This window comes from Balaenoptera ricei, chromosome 13 (assembly GCF_028023285.1).
Source record: "Balaenoptera ricei isolate mBalRic1 chromosome 13, mBalRic1.hap2, whole genome shotgun sequence".
Classification (NCBI taxonomy): domain Eukaryota; kingdom Metazoa; phylum Chordata; class Mammalia; order Artiodactyla; family Balaenopteridae; genus Balaenoptera; species Balaenoptera ricei.
The window spans coordinates 91,698,300-91,722,665 of record NC_082651.1 but is presented as its reverse complement, the minus strand read 5'-3'; the positions used below and the strand labels follow the sequence as shown (position 1 = coordinate 91,722,665).

The 24,366-nt window shown below is 41.6% G+C and overlaps 1 protein-coding gene across 3 annotated transcripts in view; it reads right to left on the bottom strand.

The window, feature by feature from the left end:
* The window catches only part of NBAS (NBAS subunit of NRZ tethering complex), a 341,753-nt gene extending 334,584 nt beyond the window's left edge, over window positions 1-7,169 (bottom strand). For all 3 annotated transcript variants that reach the window (XM_059942180.1, XM_059942182.1, XM_059942181.1), the window contains exons 1-5: window positions 7,015-7,169; window positions 4,750-4,804; window positions 3,132-3,168; window positions 497-574; window positions 97-144 (exon numbers count right to left, since the gene is read on the bottom strand). In XM_059942180.1, coding sequence (XP_059798163.1) covers window positions 97-144; window positions 497-574; window positions 3,132-3,168; window positions 4,750-4,804; window positions 7,015-7,131 — 335 coding nt within the window. In that variant the 5' untranslated portion in view covers window positions 7,132-7,169. The remainder of the gene's footprint in view (window positions 1-96; window positions 145-496; window positions 575-3,131; window positions 3,169-4,749; window positions 4,805-7,014) is intronic.
* Between the last annotated feature and the right edge of the window lie 17,197 nt (window positions 7,170-24,366).

Below are 24,366 nucleotides of genomic sequence, written 5' to 3'. Positions count from 1 at the left end.
CCTTTAAATATACCCCCTTTAAAAATCTTAGTTCTCATAAATTAGGTAAAACTTTTCTCAAGGGAAATTTTGAATATGAATAATATTAACAGTTACCTGATCTCCACACACTGATCTTGAACAGCAGCCAAAAGTTTCCCATTGCTTTCATGGGAGAGAAAGAGAAACAAATTCCTATATGAGTATTTGCAGCCATCTTCACCACAGATGGAATCATTTTAAGAAATTAAAATCATTTTCAAATTTATTCACATCTTTAATTATCCAGCTTTTGACTTTATAATTAGATGAGTATATAGATACAAAAAGCATACAAAATAATTCAATACAGTTGAATTAACACATCTAAACAATACTAATCATATGAGACACAGGGAATTTATATACAATAAAAATCAAGACTGCAAGCCATAAGGACCCCAAAATTAATATCCATAATGGAATTTAAATGGTTACCCAGGTAGAGGAACATTATGTGAATTTTATGCATCCTTACCTTGCAAGTACCAAATGCCAGTTTACTTGTTTATTAACCAAACGAACCAGTCCATCAGGGAGCAAAAAAGGTGCAGGGCTGAAACCACAACACATCAGCTAACTTAAAATCTAATCATGGAAACCACATATAAGTAGGTAAACATTATAAATAACATATAGATCTATAGCGAGCGATAAGGATTTTTTTCCATTAGAATATAAACACTGAATACTGGCAAACCCAAAACCAAAAGTTACTAATTGGATATCTGAAACTTGACCACATACATTTCTCTATTTCCAAAAAAACCTGGTGATGTGTTCAATGATACAAATTTTTTATTTCTTCTAAGGAAAAGATACTGAGGGTGCCAGTAACATAGCAGAATGAGCTTGTAAGAAACCCCTCCTGCAATGCACACCTAGAAATTCTGGCTCAACTCTAACGAAAACAAATTCTAGTGTACAGCTAAACTCACAAGAAAGAAATCTCCAAGAACTACAAATGCAAAGAGAACTGAAAGTCAGAATTGGGTACAGGACAAAGAGAGAAACAGAACTCAAAACAAGAGTTAACACCTGGGAGAGGATATGAGCTGTGGGCCACAGGAAGGACAGCAGCTGGAGGCGAGACTCCTGCAATGGCCAGGACTCTCAAATGGCGGTGCTATCAGAGAAAGGAGAACTAGACAAACGTCACCACGGGCCCAGGGAGACCTTCAAGAATCTCATCTCCACCTGGAATTCTGGTCTGTGGGGGGATGGGAATGAAACCTATGAAAAAATCAAAACCCCAAGCTTTTACTGAACGCAAGATTGGACTGCAATTTCACTTTACTCACGTGACACAAGATGCCCAGGCATAAGCTCACGATAGCATCATTCACAAAATATATAAGGAAATGATCCACCATACGTGAATCAGGAGATAAATTAGAGGAGTAACACATGAAGAAGCCAAGAAAATAGGTGGAAAAGAAGCAGAAAGAAAATAATTTGATTGGGGGGTGGGGACAGGAAAATGAAAAAAAATAATAAAAACACAAAATAGGATAAAAAATATTAGTAATTTACATTCAGTATATTCATGTTCATTTTTAAAACATAAAATATTTAATGCCATCAGATAGTTAGAGAAATAATAAAGATGAAACACTCACGTGAATGATACAATCAACATGAGAATGATAATTCCCTCTGGAGGGGAAGGGTGGGGCAAAGGTTGGGCGGAGTGGGGGGAGAGGACTTGAGCTGTAACATCTTGCATACAAAGAAAAACAGGGCTATCTGAAGCAAATACGGCAGAAAAGCAACAACTGCTTTAATTCAAATGTGGACAGAAATTGTAACAGGTTTATTATATTACTGTCTATAATTCTCAGTCTGTTTATAGTATTTCATGATTGAAAGAAAAAAACCTGAAAAGAAAAAGCCTCTTGAAACAAATATTGGCCCCAAAACCTTTTAGGTACAATTACCATAAACTCAAGAGCAAAAAACTCAACTACAAGCTTTTTGAAAGAAACATACCACAGGGAAGACGAGATAATCACCTCACGGTATGCTCACAGTCTGTACACTGATCAACGTGGCCAATGCAAGGAAAGGGACTTCTTGGGAGAAACATACCTCCTGATGCCTGATCTTAAGGTGTTTACACATTGGACAAGGCTTGTATCAGAGGGAGCTCTTGGAAGTCCCCCTTCTTAACAAATAACAAAAGGACTTACTGTCAAGGAGTAACCCAAACAGCCATATCTTCTACCATCCCTATCCAAGGGTGCTCAGCACTACCAAGTGTAGCCCGGTGAGCCCAGAAAAAACAGCCTACCTCTTACACTCCCCTCCCCACTACTACCTTCTCACTCACTCAGTTCTCTATCACACCCCACACCCCAAAAAATAAGATAAAATTCAATAAGAAATTTAATTTATGCGCGCGCGCGCGCGCACACACACACACACACACACACACACACACACACACACACAGTAAAAGCAGAAAAGCACTGGAGCTAACCTCAGAGAAGAGCCAAAGGTCCCTTTTATAGAACCAGAACTCTATTATCTCTGGAGCTTTTAAGATTAGATGTCCTTGAGTAAAAAGCAACCTGTGGTAAGTAATTCTATAAAACAATTCCTACACATGCATCTTGGTCAGAATAATCATTTCATTGTTCCTTTTAAAGGTGAATATTAGCGCCAGGCCTAAAAACACACTTAACATTCAAAAGACTTAAGAAGTTCCCAAGAACTGAAACCTAAAGAACCTTCTCTGATGCATAGCAACTGAATGAATATTGACCACAAGAGTCGACATAACAATAAAAACAAAAAGGTTTTTAAAAAGATACACAAGCGCAGATCCATCATGTGGGCATTCAAGATAAGGCTGAGAACACTCAGAGAAAGCAGAAATTGTTATGAGATATTCCTAATAATGACTAAGGGATCAAAAAGTACCCTACTTTTACTGAGAGATCTTGTCAGGGTAGGCCAAATGTTTGAAAGGTCTATCTTATAAACTGGGTTCACCTGAATGTCAGTATCCGTATCACAATCTGGGATTCAATTCTGAAAACTTAAATCATAAGTAGGATAATATTGTTTGTATTTACTGTTCATACTGTTTCTCTGAAGAATTCATGACTCACCTGTACCAGATATATTGGCTTAAAAATAATAAACGATCTGTAATAAAAAGAAACAGCAAAGCCAAATATGAATGAGCTATTCTTTAGGAATCATTTTCAATTTTAGATTTATTGATAATAAATCTAAAATATACTGTAGACTGAGTCATCACAAAACAAAACATGGAGAATACAACTCTTGACAAGAATAAATATAATCTAATATACACTATAACTTTTACATCATATATTGGTTTATATTAAGTCCCAAGTTTGTGTTATTCAAAAAACTTTGAAGTATCTCCTAACAGTACAACAAGTAAAAGTGGTTTGAGATGCTAAATTTCTCCTAAGAGGCTTTAATAAAACCATGGAGTAGAAGTCATAGTAATCACCCATTAAAACCAAAGTATTTGTATAAAGGTTAAGATACCATTTTACACTTTATAGCAAAGACTTAAAAAATAATAATATTGCCTAAAATGGGGAAGTCCATGGGAAACAAAATCTCTAACACACTATGGACAAGCAATGTTTTATATGCTTCCATTTAAAATGTATACATGTGTGAACCTGTGTACATGGTTATGTATGTATCAATAGCAAAAGGTCTGAAGGATAAGAGATTATCTCCAGGTGGTAAAAATGAGGAATTATTTAATTCTAATTTGTGGTTGTCTATATTCTCTAAACTTTGTACATTTTATTACTTGTGTACATTTCCTAAGTTTTCAAAATTTCACATTTGTGATAATGAAAATTGAACATGTTAGTATTTCTTGTAACAGAAGATAAAAGTATTTTATCTTTATCAGAAGATAAAATTAGAGTTAATTTCAAGTACTCAACTCCTTTGAAACTGAACCTTCTCTTTATAAGTAGCTGAAATTCCCCAGTATAATAAGTATGGGCTTTGGATCCAGAAAGAAATGTAGTCAAACTCCAAATGCATGACCTTGGGCAAGTTTCCTCATCTAAAAACAGAAATTTGTAACAGCACCTACGTTGTTGGTATGGTAAAGGACTGCATCAATAAATATACATAAAGCCCTCACTCATAACACCAGCTTAACCGGCTAGTGCTCAATACTTTCTCAGATCTTGTGAGCTCATACATAAAGTCTGCCAGGAGTTAAACGAATGTCCTGGTTAATCAAATTTGTAATTTGAATGACTCTAAACAGATGTATCTGAAACATCATGTAAAACACTTAAAACAGTCTGTCACTCTCTTTTCACCGTCGATGTCCATAGATTCTCTGAGTGGGTTTGATTTTCTTCATTTCTTCCAGAACACATCCATAATGGTTAAACTCAGGCCATACTTTAAGCCGCATTAAAAATGTATGTGTGTAAACATATGCATACATATGTGTATATACACGCATATGTATATTTATATAGACATATCATATATATATCATATATGTATATATGCATTTTTTATAAAATAAAACTTACATAACATTTATGCTATTCACTTTTAATCAGGCTCTACATTAAAACTCAGAAGAACACATTTTCAAATCCCTAAACTTCCTAAAACAGCACAGTTATGAATAGAAAAAAATAAGAATGAGAAAAACATTATCTGCTAACTGTATCATTATATGTAGAAAAATAAATATGCTATACTCACCCCTGATTGCTTTTGTGATGATAAAGGATGCACCATGTTTCCGGCTGCCTCTAGGCTGCAAATGGAAAAACAAAAACAAACACATTTGAGAATTTTCTAGTAATACTTAAACAATAAGTTATATTTCTTTGCTAATACTCAGAGTACTGGGTACAAGTTACCAGTATTTAAAAACTACTTATAGGGACTTCCCTGGTGGTCCAGTAGGTAAGACTCCGCCCTCCCAAAGCAGGGGACCTAGGTTCGATCCCTGGTCAGCCGCATGCATGCCGCACCTTAACAGTCTGCATGCCACAACTAATAACTGGCACAGCATAAATATTAAAAAAAAAAAAAAAAAAACTACTTACAGATAGAAACAAAGCAAAGAGAAGCAGGACTAGAAACAGTGGGAGTGAAAGTGAACACGGCAGAGATACAGGCATTTGTCAGGATGAATTTTGCAAGGGAGGACAAGGATTGAGGCTGGAAAATGTTTCTAGATCAAAACACCAGTGCAAAGACAAAAGAAGTCAAGGGCAAAGACCACACTGGTTGCCAGTCCTGCACAGTCTATTTTGGTGGGCTACAGAGGCTTAAAACGAGTTTTGCTTGCAGGAAAAGTGGTCATATGGATTAATAAACTCACGCCTGGAGGCAAATTTACTGAATTCTTGTTGTATATCCATAGAGAAAATGCTACTAACATCCACACTGATATATAATTGCTGTATTAAATCGTATAAAGTGCAAACAGTTATGGCTTAAAAGCACAGAAAAGTTATTTCATTCAACAAACATGAATTGATCATCCACTTCCTGTAAGACAGAATTTAGTCCGGGGGAGGGATATAAAGATGAGTCAGATGTAGCTGCCTTCCAAGAGCTTGTAGTTCAGTTGAAATCAACAGAACCAAACAAAAAAACAAAAGAGTGTTACAAGGTTTCAATGTAAGTTGATGCTGTGCTTATTTTTTTTAATAATTTATAATGTTAAGCACCTTGAAACATTATTGTACTTAACCAGTGAGTGCTAACGCGCGGAAACTTATCCTTATCCAACCAATGGCAGCAGCAACAACTTCCTAGCTGCATAAGCTACAAAGTAGTCACATTGTTCAACACAAACAGAAACTAAGTAAATACTTGAAAAACAATAATACATGAGGATCTCTGCCAGCCTACAAAATAAATGATTCAAGACAAGCAGAAACTGCAGTGGGAAGGTTAAAGAAAAACTACAAACTTTACAAGAGAAGCAGGAGAATGAGTACTTTCTCCAGTAAAGAAACTCAGAAAAGATGTTGTAAATAAGAATTCATATGGGCAGGGCTCCATGATCTTTAGAGAAAGTCCTTTCCGATCTTCCTGCGTGTTCTGAGCCAAAAGCAGTGACTGGCACACGTTAGGGACTCATAAAATAGCTGTTGAATAAATGTGGATTCCTGGTTCTTACTCTTCATTCTGTGCCTGGGAGGTCCTCTCTACGAAACTAATAACTCCAAGGTCCAGAATACCAACCCCTACGACCCCTTTTTAACAGAGAACCCAACGCCGGGTCCGTAGCTCATAAACCTTCACTCCCCAAGGCATTTTGCTCACACCGCTATTACAGCGCATATTACGGTAGGCGATGAAAAACGTTTACTCCACTGTCTTCCCTCTAGACTGCAAGTACCACGAAAGCTATTCACCTCTATAAGCCCAGCGCCTGGCACAGTGTCTGGAACACGGACGCACACACACATACACTCATTAAATGCTTATTTACTGAAATACACAAGAACCGGCGCAATTCTGGCCCAAGTAGGAGCAAAGGTTTGATGCCGCGCTCCACGACAGCCCAGCAGATGCTGAGATGGACTGCAGGGTCCTGGAAAATCCTCCCACTGCAGATGAGGATCAGCCCTGCCCAGCCCTAGCCGGCCCGCGGGAAGGGACCACCAAGAGTCTAGATATGAGAAGGACCCTCGAATCCAACGCTGTGCCTCCCCTCCAAGTAGGAGCGGTGAAACAAAACCAGCGTGGGGCGGTACATGCCTCAGGGACCGAGGTTCCGCCCCCCGACATCCTAATTTGGAGCCCAGGAGGAATCCCAGGAAATCCCACTTGGGGGACCCAGACCCTCGCTAGCCCACGGTACCGTTGCCAGGGCGACCGCACAAGCGGCCGAGTCCTGCTCCCCCGCCCACCCAGCTCCACTCTCCTACGTGGCTACTGCAACGTGGCTCTGCCGGGGCAGCGCCCGCACCAAGCTGGCCTCAGCCCTGGAGGGGCCTGGTTCACCTGTACTTCTGTCTCCGGGGGCCACTCGGTATTGACCAACAGGTCATAGAGAATCGTCTCCTCCTCGCCCTCCGCAGTGCTTGCATTCACAGCCGCCGCTGACTCGGAGGCCGCCATGTTTGGCCGGACCAGAGCAGCTGAGGGCGGGCCCCTACGGCATCCCGCAAGGGACAAGCTTCCCTGGCCGCGCCGCTTTTGGTTCACGGGGCAGTGGGTGGAGTTAACAGGGCGTGGAAAGGAAATGCTGGGTTAACCCTTGTGTGAATAGGTGGGACAATGCCTATTGCTTGTCTGGGCTACTACTTAGGTCCTGGTCCCGGTGCACTCCCTGTTTATTAATTGCGTGAGGTCAGCCAAGTCTGAACCTCTCCTAACCAGTCAGCTTCTATAAAACAAAAGTGACAGATCATATCCCTGAGATCTAGCATTTATGTATTCATTGCCTAACCGATAGAAAGAGGGCAAACAGCGGTTTTTAAATAAACATCAAAAAGTTATCCAGTGCAACAGGCTGAACTAATGAAAGGTATCAGGGGAATTCCGTGGGTGGTCCAGTGGTTAGGCCTCGGCACTTTCACTGCTGTGGGCCTGCGGTTCAATCCCTGGTTGGGGAATTAAGATCCCGGCAAGCTGCACGGCAGAGCCAAAAAAAGTAAAAAATTTAAATTAAAAAAAAAAAAAGGTATCAGAAGAATGATGCTATAGGAGTTCAGAAAAGGCAACGAAGGCCAGAGGGTCTAGAGGGGCTTCCTGGAGGAAGTGGAGCGTATCCTGGGTCTTTAACAACAGATAGAATTCGAATCAAGTGGAGAGGGTTTGGTGAGAGCCTTTCAAGTAGCTGGAAATGGGGTGAGCAAAGACAGAGGCAGAAATATCTAGTTGAAAGCGCAGGCAGCTGACGAGAACCCAAGTCCAGAGAGAGTGTGGGGCAATAAAGTGGAAATAATAGGTTGAGGACCTACCTGGAGGTCCAGTCTCATTTGTTCATTTATTTATTCATTCCTTCATTCAACAGGTGCCTCTCTGTGAAAAGCCCTGCCCAGTTAGCAGAGCCTATTGCAACCTGAATGAATACACAGTGTCCAGGGAATTAGCACTGTGTCACATTCAAAAGAAACACAAATACTGAAGATACCTTCCAGGAGTTATAGTGTATAATATCCATCAAGACGCATCAGGCAGAGATGCAATTAAAACCCTCCTCTGGGAAGCCTAGGCCTCCTGTGTCTCCCGAAGTTAAATGACCTCAAAGCAAGCCCTGCATCCCGTGCCTGCTCCCGCTTCCTCTCTCTCCTCATCTCCTGCTCCACGGCCACCTTCAGCCACACTGGCCTTGCTGTTTCTGAACACACCAGACACACATCCTCTTCAAGCGCTTGGCAAGGGCTGTTCCCTCTCCTTGGAAGAGGGAACAGCCCTCTTCTACCAGATATTTGCCTCTCTCCCTCATCTCCAAGTTTTTGCTCAAATGTTGTCTTCTCTCTGAAGCCTACACTGACCGCTCATTTTAAATTTGTAACCACCTTCCCTGAACTCCAGCCCTCCAGATCTCCCTTACCCACTCCACATTCTTTTCATTACACTTGTCATTACCCAAAATGCAATATAATTTATATTTTATTACATTTGTTTATTGTCTGTCCCCTTTCACTTTCACTCTGCCAGAACAGAGCACTCTACTGTATACATACAGATGCTAAAATGGAAAAACGTCAGCTTTCCGCCTGTGTAAGGGAAAATCCGGATCTTCCCTACAATGGATTTCTTCCCTGGGAGTCTCCTTCACTTCCTACACAAAGCTCTTCACTTCTGACACTTCTGGTCACCAAGTGTGTGGAGGTTTTCCCCACACCAACAAGTTCTTGGACAACGGCTGGTGTCCAAGAATTCAGCTCAGTTCCGGCACTATCTAGCTGGAGATCGTATCAGTCCTACAAGTTAAGGGCTCAGTCCCAAAAGACTAACCCCACCTCACAGACACACACACTTCAGATGCCAGTCAGAAAGCTCAGGTTATCACCCGTGCTTCTGACCAACTGGCTATAGACTGGAGATGCCAAAGGCCCCCGTCCTTGGGTTCAATTAACTTGCTAGATAGAGCAGCTCACAAAACTCCGGGAAACACGTTTTTTGCTAAAGGATATGATAAAGGATACAGATGAACAGCCAGATGACGAGATACAAAGGGTGAAGTCTGGGAGGGTCCTGAGCACAGGAGCTTCTGTCCCCGTGGAGGTGGGGTGTGTCATCCTCCCAGTGTGGACAAATTCACCCGTCTGGAGCTCTCAGAAGCCCCTACCGGTGGGATTTTTATGGAAGATTCCTCATGAATGGGTGATCAATTATCAATTCCATTTCCAGTCCTCTCTCCTCTCTGAAAGATGGGTGGGGGAACTAAAAATTCAAAGCTTCTAATCATTGCTTGGTCTTTCTGGTGACCAGCCACCATCCAGGAGCCCACTCAGAGTTGGCTCATTAGAACAAAAGATGCTCCTAGTACTTATCAGTTAGGAAGTTACAAGGATTTTTAGGAGCCCTGTGTCAGGGTTGGGGTCAAAGACAAATATTAGAACAAGAGATGCTCCTAGTATCCTTACCACTTGAGAAATTACAAGGGTTTCAGGAGCTCTGTGCCAGGAACCAGGGGCAGAGACCAATATAGATCTTTTTCCTTTTATCTCACAGGTGCTATATACATGCCTGCCAAATCCCCAGAGTTGATAACAGTGCCTGGCACAGAGCAGAGGCCAAATATATTTTATTTGTCGAATAAATGAAAAACTACCCCCAGAACCTTTTTTACACATTGTCTCCCCCAAGTACTTCTCTTCTCAGCAGCTGTGTCTTTTTATCAAATCTTCAAATGCAAACACCAGACGTCTCCTCTCCCCACCCCACTCGGGCTGGCAAGTTGCAGAGCCTCAGGGAGCACTTCTTACATCACGTGCTGCAGAAGGTGAAGGGGTAGGAACACCATTCACTCAGAGGGAATACAGTGTTGGGGGTGGACCCTGGAACATACGGGGCCTCCACAATGCCCCTTCCCGTTTCTGTGCACCTCGTCTCCTTGGCTCTTTTTTGTATTTCTTTATATTTTTTAACATCTTTATTGGAGTATAATTGCTTTACAGTGGTGTGTTAGTTTCTGCTTTATAACAAAGTGAATCAGTTAGTTATACATATACATATGTTCCCATATCTCTTCCCTCTTGCGTCTCCCTCCCTCCCACCCTCCCTATCCCACCCCTCTAGTTGGTCACAAAGCACAGAGCTGATCTCCCTGTGCTATGCGGTTGCTTCCCACTAGCTATTTTACGTTTGGTAGTGTATATATGTCCATGCCACTCTCTCACTTTGTCACATCTTACCCTTCCCCCTCCCCATATCCTCAAGTCCATTCTCTAGTAGGTCTGTGTCTTTATTCCGGTCTTGCCACTAGGTTCTTCATGACCTTTTTTTTTTTTTTTTTTTTCCTTAGCTTCCATATATATGTGTTAGCATACTGTATTTGTTTTTCTCTTTCTGACTTGCTTCACTCTGTATGACAGACTCTAACTCCATCCACCTCACTACAAATCACTCAAAATAACTCCTCCTCCCTATCTCACCCTTTCTCGGATAGAAATTGAGATTGTGTTCGACTTTGTTCATTTTCTTCTCTACCTCCACCTGATCGACACAACCATGGCCGGGAGGTAAAAGGCCAAGCTGACAAAGGATGCTCCCTTCTTAGATTGTATTCGCGGGAGACCACCACAAATGCATTACCAAGAATTCTTTTTTCTTTCACCATCATCACACTGTGTTCATTGCTTTATCCATCCTCAGCCTTACCCCATTTATCATAGTTTGCACACCAGAACAGGAAACATAAAGCCATGCCTGGCTGACTTCTGAGGAGGGGCTTGTATTCTGAAGAAACAAAAGCACAGGCAGAAGCAGGACTATTTGGAAAGTGACTGGACATTTAACTTGGAGCAATTCCTGGAAGGAAGATTCTGCTACAGGAGGTGCTTGGAGCAGATAGGCAGATTATAAAGTCTTCGTCACCACCATTTAAAATCCAGAATATTCCTGGGAGGGGAAGAATGTGAAGTGACCAGAAGAAGGTGGTAAGAATATGTATGTCCTGAGAAGAGCTCCAGATGGAGACCATCAGGCACTGGGGTTGGAAAGAAAAGGCAGAGAGGTGATCAAAGCGCAAGTCAAAGTTCACCTGAGTCAAAGGAGTAATGATTTAAGACGGGTTGGGTGACTGAAGCCAAATAGCTAATGGGTCTTATTTACAGTCACTAATTAATTGTCCAAACCGAGACACTTTTGAACTTCTCGCTCTCTATTTTTTTTTTTTTTGGCCATGCTGCGTGACATGCAGGATCTGTTCCCTGATCAGGGATCAAACCCGTGCCCCCCGCAATAGAAGTGTGGAGTCTTAACCACTGGACCGCCAGGGAATTCCCTGAGACACTTTTGAAAATGAAAAGGGATGATTTTAATAACTATGCCAGGAAAACAGCCATGAAATAGGACTGTCCTGGACAAACCGAAATGATGGTCACACTGACCGTAAACAGGAGAGTGGCTGATGTAATGAAGAGACCTTAGGCAGTTCATAAGGACAGCAAGACTCTTCATCAGAATCCTCTTCTTCCTCCCTCGTGCTCATAGTGACAGCTGTCGCTGTGTCTGCACAGGCCTTTTGCTTTTGGAGAACTTCTCCAACTGCCTCTTCCTTCACTCAGTTGGGAAATTCTCTTGGGGCCACCGGTCCCCAAACTCTGTCTCCTTGATCCATGTCTGCCCGCTCAAAGGGCCCCATTCCCCTGACTTCAAGCATTGGGCAGAGAATTCTTCCCTGCAATTTATTTATTTATTATTTATTTATTTATTTATTTATTTATTTTAAAGATTTAAGTGGAGGAAAAAAGCACCTTTCCTTTTTGGATCACAAAGTTTGAAGAACACAGATTGGGAGTTGTCAACAGCCATCGTACTCACAATGGAGGGAAAGACTGTCTGCATGGTAAGAGAATGAAACCAACACGCAGAGGAAAACCAGAGAACGGGAGACTTCGTTTGCTATTAACGTGCCTGAAACAAGTGACATCTGCATGCTTCCATCCTCCCAGGTAAGCAAGCCAGTACAGTCACCTTAAGCTAATTTGAGTTGAGTTGCAATGCCTTGAAACCACTTCTCTCTTGACACTTCTACCAGTGGATTTTGCAGATTTACCTAACTTAGAATTTGTAATGTATGGCTGTCTGCAATGTTCTTCCGAGTTGAGTTATTAGTTAATAATACATTGACAGTATTATTAATTAATACACTGAGAGTATTCATGGCTTACAGAGCCCTTTCATCCTCACAGCCACTGCTGATGTGAACAAACAGAAGCTCTGGGGTGAGATTCAGATCCCCATTTCACAGGTAAGGGAACGAAAACTCAGAGAACTTCAAGGTCACAACAGAGCCAAAATTCAAACACAGTTCTCCAAGTCTTGGTCATGCACTCCTTCCTTCACACCACAGCACATCACAGGGAGCATTTAGACGGTGGAAAGTGGAAATGAACTGTCTTGGATAACCAGAAGTTCCAACATGTGGGATGGGAGTACTACCAACCTGTTCTGTCAGCGGTGGGGGGGATTAAGTATGTCACAGATAAGAGTTTGGTTGCCATGTATTACCGTGGTCATCTAACCAACTTCTTAATTTAGCTGAAGGTCCCAGTCTGGTTTAAAGATATTTTAAATCATGAATAAGTCATTCTAAAAGGAAAAATTATGTTTTCCAAATAACCAAAACAAATGGTAACTCTGTGAGCTACTTAAGGAAATAAGACTGAAATAAAAATTGAGACGATTCCAAAATAGGCGTAATAATAATAATAATAATAATAATAATGGCTACAATATTGGCTCCAAGCACTGTGCCAGGTACTTTGTCATACATTTTCACTGCAAGGAAAGGGTTAGTATCCGTACAAATGAGGAAACTCAGGCTCTGAGTCATTGTCACCCAAACAAGGTTACACACAGGTCATAGTGGATCCAGAATCGAAACACTGTTTTGTCTAATGTTCAAATTATTAATAGAGAAGGTATTGTGATATATCCCTTTTAAAGAGAAGTAACTGATGTTTGTATAAGCCTCTGATGAGAGTAAGGAAAAAAAAAGACAGAAAATGTCCCCGTTTCTTCCTATCCTCACAGCGTATTGAGGTATGCCTCAACTGAACTAAAATATAATTCTCCTCCCCTTTGCTGATGGCCATAGACATTTCTACCTTAGAACCAGACAAAAATTACTTATCAACATCTCACATAAAAGAATCATTTTTATCCTCTTAATTCTTCCAAGTAGAGCTATCATTAAGTGATAGGTTCAGTAGGAGCTTAGCAGGTTAACTCCCATCAGCTAAAAAGCCCATGAAGCCAGAAGCCATTAATGATTCTGCATTTAACCCTTTACACTTCTGCCTATTAGAGACCTCTGAGATTAGTTCATCATATGAAGTTGCTTCCATTTAAATTTGAAATTGCATAGCAAAATTGAATTTGGACATTTAAATGCTGCCTGTTATAGATGTCATACATCTGTACTTGATTGAATGGTAAACTATGTATTGAATGGTAGCTCTTTATGAAGAGAATGAATTTTCATCATAATAAGAAAATACTTTGCAGAGCAACCCAAGACATTCTATTTCCTCCAGAAAGCCTGAAGAATCCCAGTCAATCCTTCTATAAATATTCTAAGACTGCCATAATATCTCTTGGCAGGCAAATAGACGTCATAAAGTTCAAGCATGGTATTAGCTAAGAAGAAACCACCAGCCCCTTGCTTAAAGTTCATTTACTCTAATTCACTGTCCAATTCACACAGGCCCCTTTCCCCCATTTTCCTCACTCAGAAATCATATGGAACAACAAACTGGGGAATAGCCTCACCAGAGGCATATGCAGTGACAAATGCAAAAATGAGCAGCAAGTGTAAGAAGTAAGCAAAAAAATTAGTAAAAAAAAAGGTAAATTAATCAACCATTGACTTATTACTAAGAATAGCTCTTTTGTTTGGTTTAAAAACAAAGGTAAATGATCTGTAATGTGCTTGGAAGCATCAAAAAGTAAGATGAATTAATGGATAGATCGGATGAATAAATGGAAAGAGACGTCATAAAACAAGTGTGGAAAAATACGAATAATAGAATCTCAGTGGTGGGTACATGAGTGTCCACTGTAAAATTCTTTCAAATTTGCTATATGTGAAAACTTTCATAATAAAATTTTAGGAAAAAATATAAATCTATAATTTTCGATAGCACGATCAAGGGATATGGGAGAGAGAGTCCAATAAATAGTGTGATAAAGTCCTTTCTGATTTGGGAGCGGGACGGAGATTCTAAATAACTGCAAATTTTGATAGAAAAATATACTGTTAATTATATATTTTCTTTGAAAGAAAGAAACACAACACATAGCTTCCAAACCATAGAATAGAATTTTAAAAATAAAGAAAACTATCCATTTGAGACAGGAAAGGACAGAGTAAATAAGCAAACACAAACGAGGATAAAGAGAAAATTCTCCCATTGGAATAAGATGGTACAATAATCATTAAGCTAACACAAAACCACACACTCACATACACATCCAAACGCACTTCACACACACACACAATACTCTCTTCCAACCTCGCCTTGTCTCATAAAGAGTAATTTCAGAAGTTTGGAATATAATTTCTTCCCTGCTCCTTTAATCGGTCATTACCTCTACAAATATTGCCTGGACACCATTCTCTTTAGACGTATGTTGCACTTTACATTTTTGTGGGTGTTTCTGTTGTGTATTCAGTATCATTTCTTCATCTCTCTCAGTTTGCTTGTTCACTTCTCTGTTTAGTCTATATTTAATCTTTCCACTAAGGTTTTCATAATCAATTATATATCTTATTTCTAGAAGTTCTTTTTAAAATTCAAGTAGGCCGGTCATTTTGTTAGTTGATTATTTCTTACTTATGTTTCAATTCCTACTTTTAGAAATACATCAAACGTAATTCATATTCTCTACCTGATATTTCTAACACCTGAAGCCTTTAAGGATTTTCTTTTCCTGCTGAGTCTTGCTCATGGTGGCTTATTTCCTTATGTAGTGTGTGTGTGTGTGTGTGTGTGTGTGTGTGTGAGAGAGAGAGAGATTGTTCACTCATGTGCTTTGGAATACAATCTGTGAGCATTTTTTGAGGCCTGGGTTAGAGGGTGCCTTCCCCCTGGGAAGACTTGCCTTCACTTTTGCAAAGGCACCTGCGAGACTTGGGTCCAGTTTAAGAATCTATATTTCAAAAAAAAAAAAAGAATCTATATTTCAGATATTACAAATAATGTGAATTTAGCCCCCAGACTTACAAGAGGGTCAGGCTGTGGTCACAAATTCTCAAAAGAGACCTTTATATCCACTCATATTCCAGGCTGGACAGACAAGTTTATCTGCTGTCGGACTGCGTTTTATGAGATGTATTTTTAATTGTGTAGCTCTTCATGGGTCCTACTTTTATGCAAGGGGATCAGTGATCCAACTTCCCTCCTTTCACAGGCCCAAGGCTTTAATCCCTGCCCCCTATCCCATCCCACCCACCTCTATGTCAGCCCTGAAATCAGAGCTCCGTCCCTAATGCGTCCCTAAAGCACCCGGCGACTTCCCTGCTTGCTTCTTCCATGTATTCTCCTGCCTATTGCCAGGACTCTGGGTTTCCTTTACTTTCTGACAAACTCATCCATTCATTTTAAAAGTTAAGTATTTGTTTTTATATTTTAGCAAGCACTCTTGGTGTTTAGCAAGCACTCTTGGCGTTTTTGTATTTTAGCAAGCACTCTTGGTGTTTGTTCGTTTGCCTGAAATAAAACACTCTGAACCTCACAGAGGGAAACACAAAGGGGAAGGCATTCTCCCCAGCTCTGCCAAAAACAACTACGCAGCTCACAGGCACACAGACCACAGACAGCAGATCAACAATGGCTCTAGGGGGAGGTGACTGGCAGTATCCAAAAGGAATGGACTCATTTGCCCACATGGTTAAGATGCCTCTGGGTCTCCCTGGAAGTATTTGGTAGGGGATCTTACAAATGACGAAGGGTTACGTGTCACCCACCAGGAACAAAACCAGTGAAATTACAGCGTTTCATGTTCCATTGATGACTACCATTCATGACCACAGACTGTGGACACCTAGGGGGTCTCAAATCACACCGATAATTCAAAAATTCAAAAGGCAACTATGATACCAAAATGCTGTAATTCTTTGAGGACAGGGACAATGGCTTTTTAATCCAGCTGCAAACCCAGCTTGAAGGAAGGCTCTGAATGCATTTTTATTGACTGCATGAATTATTCATGGTTATGTTGTAACTGTTACAGATTAACCCTTTTTGCTTAAAAGAGAGATTGTAACTTTAAGAAATCATTTCTTTTCTCCAGCAAATAATACAGGCTCAAGGAAAATTTCTCTCAATAAATAAACCGCTCATGAGCTATGATTTCTTCTTTTTTTCTTTTACTACGGTTGTAGCGAAATTATGGTCAAGTCCTTCAGTTTATCCTCGAGTTGCCTGCGATGGAAACCTACAATGGAAATATTAACCGAGAGAACAAGGATTCAATGAAGCTGATGAGGAATCAATCATGAGTTTTGATAGGGCAAAGTCCCCTCCCTCTGAGTCTGTGCTGAGCCTGTGAGTGGTTCCTCTTGCATCTGAGTCCAGACTTTAAGAAGGTCTAGCAGCTTCCCTCTCCTCCCTCTTGGATTCCTGAGCCGCCATGAAGGCCAGGCCACCCTACTACAGAGAGAGGCCCAGAGGAGAAGCCCCAGAGAAGACAGCAAGCGACAGAGGGGCCACATGGAGGAGCATAGAAGCTCCACATCCCCCTCCGGCAGCAGCCCAACCTCCTGAAAGCCCTCTGAGGCTGCAATCCTGGGACTCTGTGTTCAAAACATGAGTCATCTTCTCTTGACATTTTTTTTTCTTTGGATGTTAATATCATGTTTATGCCTCAACATAAAGAGGCTGAAACAGACAACTGTAGACAAAGAATGTCACCTGCCATATCAGTAAACAAAGGATGTTGCGGCCATCAAGCCATCAGCCACTGCAGCTGCCTCTGACTGTGCACCCTGAGAAGATTCAGGATGGAAAACAACAGGACACTGGTCCTAGATAGTTAAGGTGCAGATCAAAGGAATGATTTCAGTGAGCCCAGACTCTTGCATCTTCCCATATACAGAAAAGCACTAAATTCATTAACTTGAGACATCTGTTTTTTCTTAATTAACAGTAATTTTTGATGTTCTGACTACCTGGTTTTCGTTGCAAAAACTCCTATATGTCCTGGATTCTCCCTTATCTCTTCAGAGCCATCCCTCAGAGCGATCTGAGAGGCTGTCTCCTGGGCTTAAGTCCTCAGCAAGTCCGCCGAATAAAACATAATACTCAACTTTTTGGTTGTGCTTTTTTTTTTTCAGTCGACAGAGCATATGTGCTATGCCCAGATCACCACTTGTTTGGAGAAAACTTTATAGCAAGCATATTCATACTGTATCGTTTAAACCAGGGATCCTCAAACTTTACTGTAGATAAGAAGTAATGGAAGCCAGGCCCGAGGGCTTGATCGTCCTTGAACTCTGACCCATGGGCAAGTCTCTCTTTGTCTAGAACTGGATGTTGGACGGTGAGATTAATCAAGGTACACATCTGGACACCACTGTCACTGCAGACTTGCAGTGGCAAAGAGATGAGGCTTCTCTCTTTCTCCTGATCAAAACCATTCCCTTTATCCATCATAATTCCTTCTTCTTTCTCTGAAGCTGGGCTTAATTTGGGGGTATCCCCATCTTTCCACGTTCTCCTCTTTACTGGCTACACACCCTCAGCCTGTAACCACCCGGGTTTCTTCTACGATTAGGATTAAAACATAAAGCTGTTTCTTCACTCCACATCCATTCCTAATTGTCACCCAACTTCACTTCATCCCAACCTCTCACAATAGCGGTCTATGCTCATAGCAAGTACTCACTTCCCATGTAGCCCCTAACCTACTGCAAATTGGCTTCTAATTCCACCCTCTTCTAAACTGTCCAAACATTCACAGGGGACCAGAATATGCCACCCCAAAGTATGCCACTTTGGCATAAGGATTATTTTGAGCTGAAGGCAATTGAGGAGAAGCAGATACAAGAGAAGCTCCCTGCCCTCCCCTATTTGCCCAACAGCAGGACACACATTTTCAAAAGGGACCCCTTCTCCTCTCTACTAGGAAGAACAGAAGTTAATAACCAGAGACAACTCTAGACCCTTATCAGCCCGGAGAGAGCACCAGAGGGATCTACACAACAAACTTTGCTGACTAGCCCTTACCTTCCATTAGTTCTCCCATGTATTTACCTTCCTACAATTCACACCCCTAGAAATTTAAAGTCCTTTTTCTTTCTTGTCACTATTCTAAAAATGTATTGCTCTTTGGTTAAGATGCTATATAAACCCAAGTTCTAACCATCCCTTTGAGTTTTCTCTGAGTTCTCTCACTTGTGTGTGGGATGCACGTGTTAATAAATGTTGTTGCTTTTCTGTTGTTAATTTGCCTTTTGTCAGTCTTATTGACAGAGCCCCAGCCAATGAACCTCAGATGGGTAGAGGGAACAGATACTTTTCCTCCCCTACACATTTAACACTAAGAATTGTGTAAACTCCTGGAAGGTCTATTCTCTTAATACAATAGAGTGTGTTTCTGTGACAACGCACTCTTTGAATTGTCTTCATACTTCTCTGACTTCGTATCTCCTTCAGAGTTTTCTCCCAGTTCTCTGCACTGCTCTGGCCCCTCTCGTGCTGGGGTTCTCTAGAGCCCTGTTACTACAGGAATGGTGCTCAGACCAGCACCTTTGGCATCCCTGGGAGCTTGTTAGAGATGCAGAATCTCAAGCCCCGCCCCAGACCAGCTGCATCAGAGTCTGTAGTTTAACAGAATCCCCAGGTGATTTCTATGTACGATAGAGGGGAGAAGCGCCCCTCTAGGGCTCACTCCTAGCTCCCTGCTCCACTTTCTGGGGGAGCTCATCAATTCCCAGGCTCACTACCTATTTCCTGATGATCCTCAAATCCATGTCTCTACCTCCAGGCTTCAGACTCATATAACCACGTACTTGCTGGCTCCTCCGGTAGAAGTCCTTCCTTCCAACTCCATTCAGCATATCCACCACCTGCCAACCTGCTGCCCCCTCCTTTCATCTTTTTTTCTCAATTAATGCTAACGCCATCACCCATTTATCCAGACTAGAAACTTGGGAGTTGTACTAAGGCCTTTTTTCCTCTCCCATCTACTCCAGTTCCACTCTTCCCTCCTCCCCCCACCCCAATCAAATCCAAAGAGCCATCAAACCAGGACATTTAATGATATTTCTCTTACCTGTCATTTCCAGTCGGACATTCTTTGTCCTAGTTCAAGTTTCAGTTATATCTTATGTGTATGGCTGAAAGCCTGTTATGGGGCCTACACAAATCTATGCTTCACAAAATCACCAGAAAGAGTTACATAAAATAAAATAAAAATCTGGTCACATCACTGTCTTGCTTAAAATCTGCTTTACCCACAACAGAGGTTCTCAGACTGTAGTCCCCCGATCAGCAGCATAGCATCGCCTGGAAACTTGTGAGAAAAGCAAACGATAGGTTTAACCCCAGACCTACTGAATTGGAAACTCTGGGGAGGAGGGCCTCACATCTTCATTTTGACAAGTCGTCCAGGTGAGGGTACACTGAGGTTGAAAGCCACACATCTACCAGATGAAACCAATCTGCTTAATCTGACATACACAGTCCTCCCTGATCTAGTCCAGGTCCGGACACTTTCGCCTTATTTCTATCCATTTTATGACTTGAACTTGACATCTGAAAAATGGAGAAATATTTGATATTTCCAGGTGTAGAAGCCCATCCCCAAAATTGTCCTCCAATGATCCCAGCCTCCTTGCATTCATGCCTTGTGTATTTCCCGCCATGTGGAATAGGGTTGGTCTCTAATCAGTGGGATATTGTGATAATGAAGGCATGAGGCCCCAGGGCAAGGGGATATGAAATGGGTAGTGGAAGAAGGTAATTACAAATGCCAGCTACCACCACATGACCAGTTTCAGAAATGTGGACTACAATTGTCATGAGTATTTCTTCCTTATTTTGTTATGAACGTGTGATTCATATCCATACACATATGTATATATTTGCACACACACGACAAATAGCTTCATTTCCTGCCCTTTTTAAAATCCCTTTATCGTGCAACATAAGATGTATTTATTTTATGTCATAGTATTTAAGTATTGATAACCTTACATCATGGTATTCAAGTTACAAGATATTAACAAGAGTAAACAGCATGCAAGGATGTTGCATCCTCCTCTGGAGAAAGGGTTAGTGAGTTTTCAGTTGTACACAGGATAGTTGTATCATGTTAGGTAGAAGTATGACCTCGTTATTATCTTTATTTTGAGATTAAGGGTGGTTTAAGGAGATGCCAAGTTGACAAGGGGTGGACTTGCGATGGTTAATTTTATGTGTTAACTTGTCTGGGTAAAGTTGGGCCTCATCCAATCAGTTGAAGGCCTTGATAGAACAAAAGGCTGACCTCCACCAAGCAAGAGGAAACTGCCAGCAGACAGTCTTTGGATTTGAACTGCATTATCAGCAACTCCTGGTTCTCTAGTCTGACAGTCCACCCTGTAGATTTTGACCTTGTCAACCTCCATAATGGCATGAGCCAATTTCTTAAAATAAATCTCTTTCTCTACATATACACATCCTATTGGTTTTGTTTCTCTGGAGAACTCTAATACATGGCCATACCAATTTATACCCTGTCCCACGTGCTTTTCTTACAATGAAATGTTGACATTCCCCTTTTAAATGGTGGTATCTATGATCCCCTTTAACCTAGCAGACCTTTGTAACTGCCTCAATTAGTAGAAAGAGGAGGAAGTGACACTGCTTGACCTCTGAAGCTTGGTCATTAAAGACCACAGGGTCCTTGGGATGCTGCTTTTGGAATACAACCACCATGTCATGAGAAAGCCCAGGCCACATGGAGAGGCCACAGCTGGCCAGCAGCCCCAGCTAGGGTTTCTATGTCATGAGCATCAGTGTGTCACGTGAGTGAAGGAACCTTCAAATGATTCTAACCTCTAGCCTTCAAGTCTTTCAGCTTGGGTGCTAGTTACTGAGGAACAGAGATAAGCCCTTCCTGCTGTGCCCTGTGCAGGGTTCTCACTCCCAGAATCTACGAGCATAATAAATGAAGCTTTTATGCCACTACATTTTGGGGTAGTTTTTTATGCAGTCATAGTAACTGGAACATCACTATTCAGAGAGACACTTGAAGCAGCCTTTACGAATTCCCAGTCTTGCTATTGTAACATCAGGGGAAACTATATGACCAGGCAGAATAAATTTCTGCCATATTCAGGATTTTCTCCAGGCATTTTGAAGAATTCTTTTTTTGTTTTTATGTTGATATCTTTTATTAATTTATTCAGTAAATATTTACAGAATCCCTCTTTGTACTAGGTGCTACATTAGGGGATTAGGAGATCACAGCGTTTGCTTTCATGTTGCTTATGAGCTATATCTGAAAGGATTTAAGAAGATCTATATGAGTGACTATAACACAAAACATGGCAAATTGGGATCATAATATAACAGAGACTGCACAGAGATTGAAGGAAAATGGATGGTATTGATTTCCTAAAGGAAACTGCTTTCTACCCAGACTGTGAATTTCTTTCTAAGGGTTCTGAGCAGGTAGAAGGGATTGGGGAGAGCAAATGTGTCACATATGCTCTGGGCATGTTTTCTTTTTAACCTAGGCTAAATAAACTCAAATTGAAACTTTTCCTATAGGTCTTTGTATAAGAGAACCTGAAAATCAAAGAGGATATTCTTTTCAAATGTAGTTTTGTAAAATACAAAAAATTGGAGCAAATAATTTTTCTGATGGCCCTCTTTTTTCTGTTATGACTTCACAAAAGGATACAGAGCTGCAACAAAAGGAACTCAAAGTATATGCCTCAGAGCAATTAAATAGCCTGTTAGGTAATCTCTCTCAAATATGAGCTATTTTCAATACACTTTGGATGCTGTCCTATCTATCTATAATCTATCGATCATTTAGCTATATGCCTGATGTACCTGGAATAAGAACAGCAAAGCTGTCATTAACTGTGAAGATTTGGAGAATGGACTTTGCCCGGAATGTCTCCTACCCATCAACATGGACTTTGCCCACTGGAGTAACATATATATAGAACCTATATTTGTCTCGGAAAAAAGATCTTTGGATTTTCCCTGGCAATTGCATAATTGTTATTTGAACTTCATAATTCTATTATGAAGGCAACTGAAAAAAATATGTCAGGCTTATGATAATGACTGATTGTTTCAGCTATTAAGAACAAACAAACAGAAACACAAAACCAGAACTCCAAACCAAAGTCTTCCGTTTGGCCCTGTGGAACATTGAATTCCACAGGAAGATGGATTTATCTTCTCCCTGGGTCTGTCAATATGAATAAATCATTTTGAAGAATTCTTGACCATCCTTTTTATCAACCCCCTCCTTCTTTAAATATAGCAGGTAGTCTTGTTTCAGTCTGCTTCAGATAAAATTCACAGACCTCGGGGATTTCCCTGGTGATCCAGTGGCTAGGACTCCTCATTCTCACTGCTGAGGGCCCAGGTTCGATCCCTGGTCGGGGAACTAAAATCTGACAAGCCACGTGGTGTGGCCAAAAAAAGTAAAAAAAATCACAGACCTTGTTAACAAGTGATCAGTTTCACAGATAGGAAGGAAGTGCAGTAAAACAAGGACCCGGGGAGAGGGGCTGAGAAAGCAAGCCTGCACCCTGGGTGCAGGTGCAAAATGTGTCTCTTTTGCAGGTAATGGAACTCAAGGGTCCCAGCAGATTCTGGGCAGCTGGATTCAGGACATCTGTCTGGTGCAGAGTCTGTTCTTCAACACCCACAACCTCCAGGCCGTGTTCTCCTGCTCAGACTCTAAGTGTGGAGCCATTTCCCCACGAGCCATCGGCGTCGCTGGCAGGAGCTGATGAGCACGGGAGATGGCGGGCAGGGGGGTCGGAGTGACGTTCACGCCTGCCCGCCGGTCAGCACCCAGCCGTAAATCCTGTCCCCGCCTGGCTTGCTTATAACGAGACCGACACAGTTAGTAAGATCTCTTTTTCTGTTTTACAGTCCCTCTGAAACTCATCTGAGTTGTGCTTTGTCTTCTGCTTCCCATATATCTGGAGTGACGGACTTTATGGCCACTTCTTCAGGGGATGGAGAATTATAGATCTCTGGATTTATGTCCATTTGCTGGGCTCTCTCTGGTCCCTGTACCATAAGGTGAACACTGGGGCAGCGAGAATGATGTTGCATTCTAATAGATCTGGACCCGTTTCTGACAGCTTATTTTGACAAAAGCATAAAATTCAATGATTGTTGCTCAGCTCAGAAGCTGTAGGAAATTCAGAGGGAAAAAAGGGGATGTTTAAACAGGAGCCTTCGCTGTCTCCAAACTGTTTTCTGAGTCAGGTAAACTGTGAAAAACAGGGTAGACTAAGCCAACAAATTAATGACAACAATGGCTGGTCCGGAAGGAACATGATTTACCCCAGAGGATGAACAGGCTTTTTCCTGTTGTTGAGGGATTGCCACCTGCTACTTGAACGAATAAGGGGTCTGTTAGGGAAGCGGGGGGAGGGTGTGGAAGGCAACCTCTAAGCTGGTCCCTAAATCATCCTCATCCACGGGTCCTCATGCCTTTGTGTGTGTCTCATGCCTGTGAACAGCCCTCTGTGACCAATGAGATATGGCAGAAGTGGCAGTGTGACTTTGATGGCTAGACTGTAAAAGATATCACTGGCTCTGCTTTGTTTACTAGGATCGCTGGTTTCGGTGGCAGAGGGGGGTGGTATAGGGGGTGCCAGCAACCATCTCATGAGAACGTTCAAGCTGCCCTGGAAGAGGTCCAAGTGGAGGACAGAGGCCTCCTGCTAATTACCACGCAGTCATAAGAGCCAGTGACCTTTACAAGCTGATCTTTCCCCACTCCCATCCCGCCCCTGCCCCTAGACTTCAGATGATTGCAAACCTGGCTAGCAGCTTGACTACAGCAGCAAGAATGGCTCTGAGTGGACATGCCCAGCCAAGCTGCTCCTGAATTCCTGCTCCACAGAAGTGTGAGTGATAATAAATCTAGAGTCACAGTTCTGGCTGGTACGGTGTTCCTTGGTGCCAGGGACTCAAGCTACCT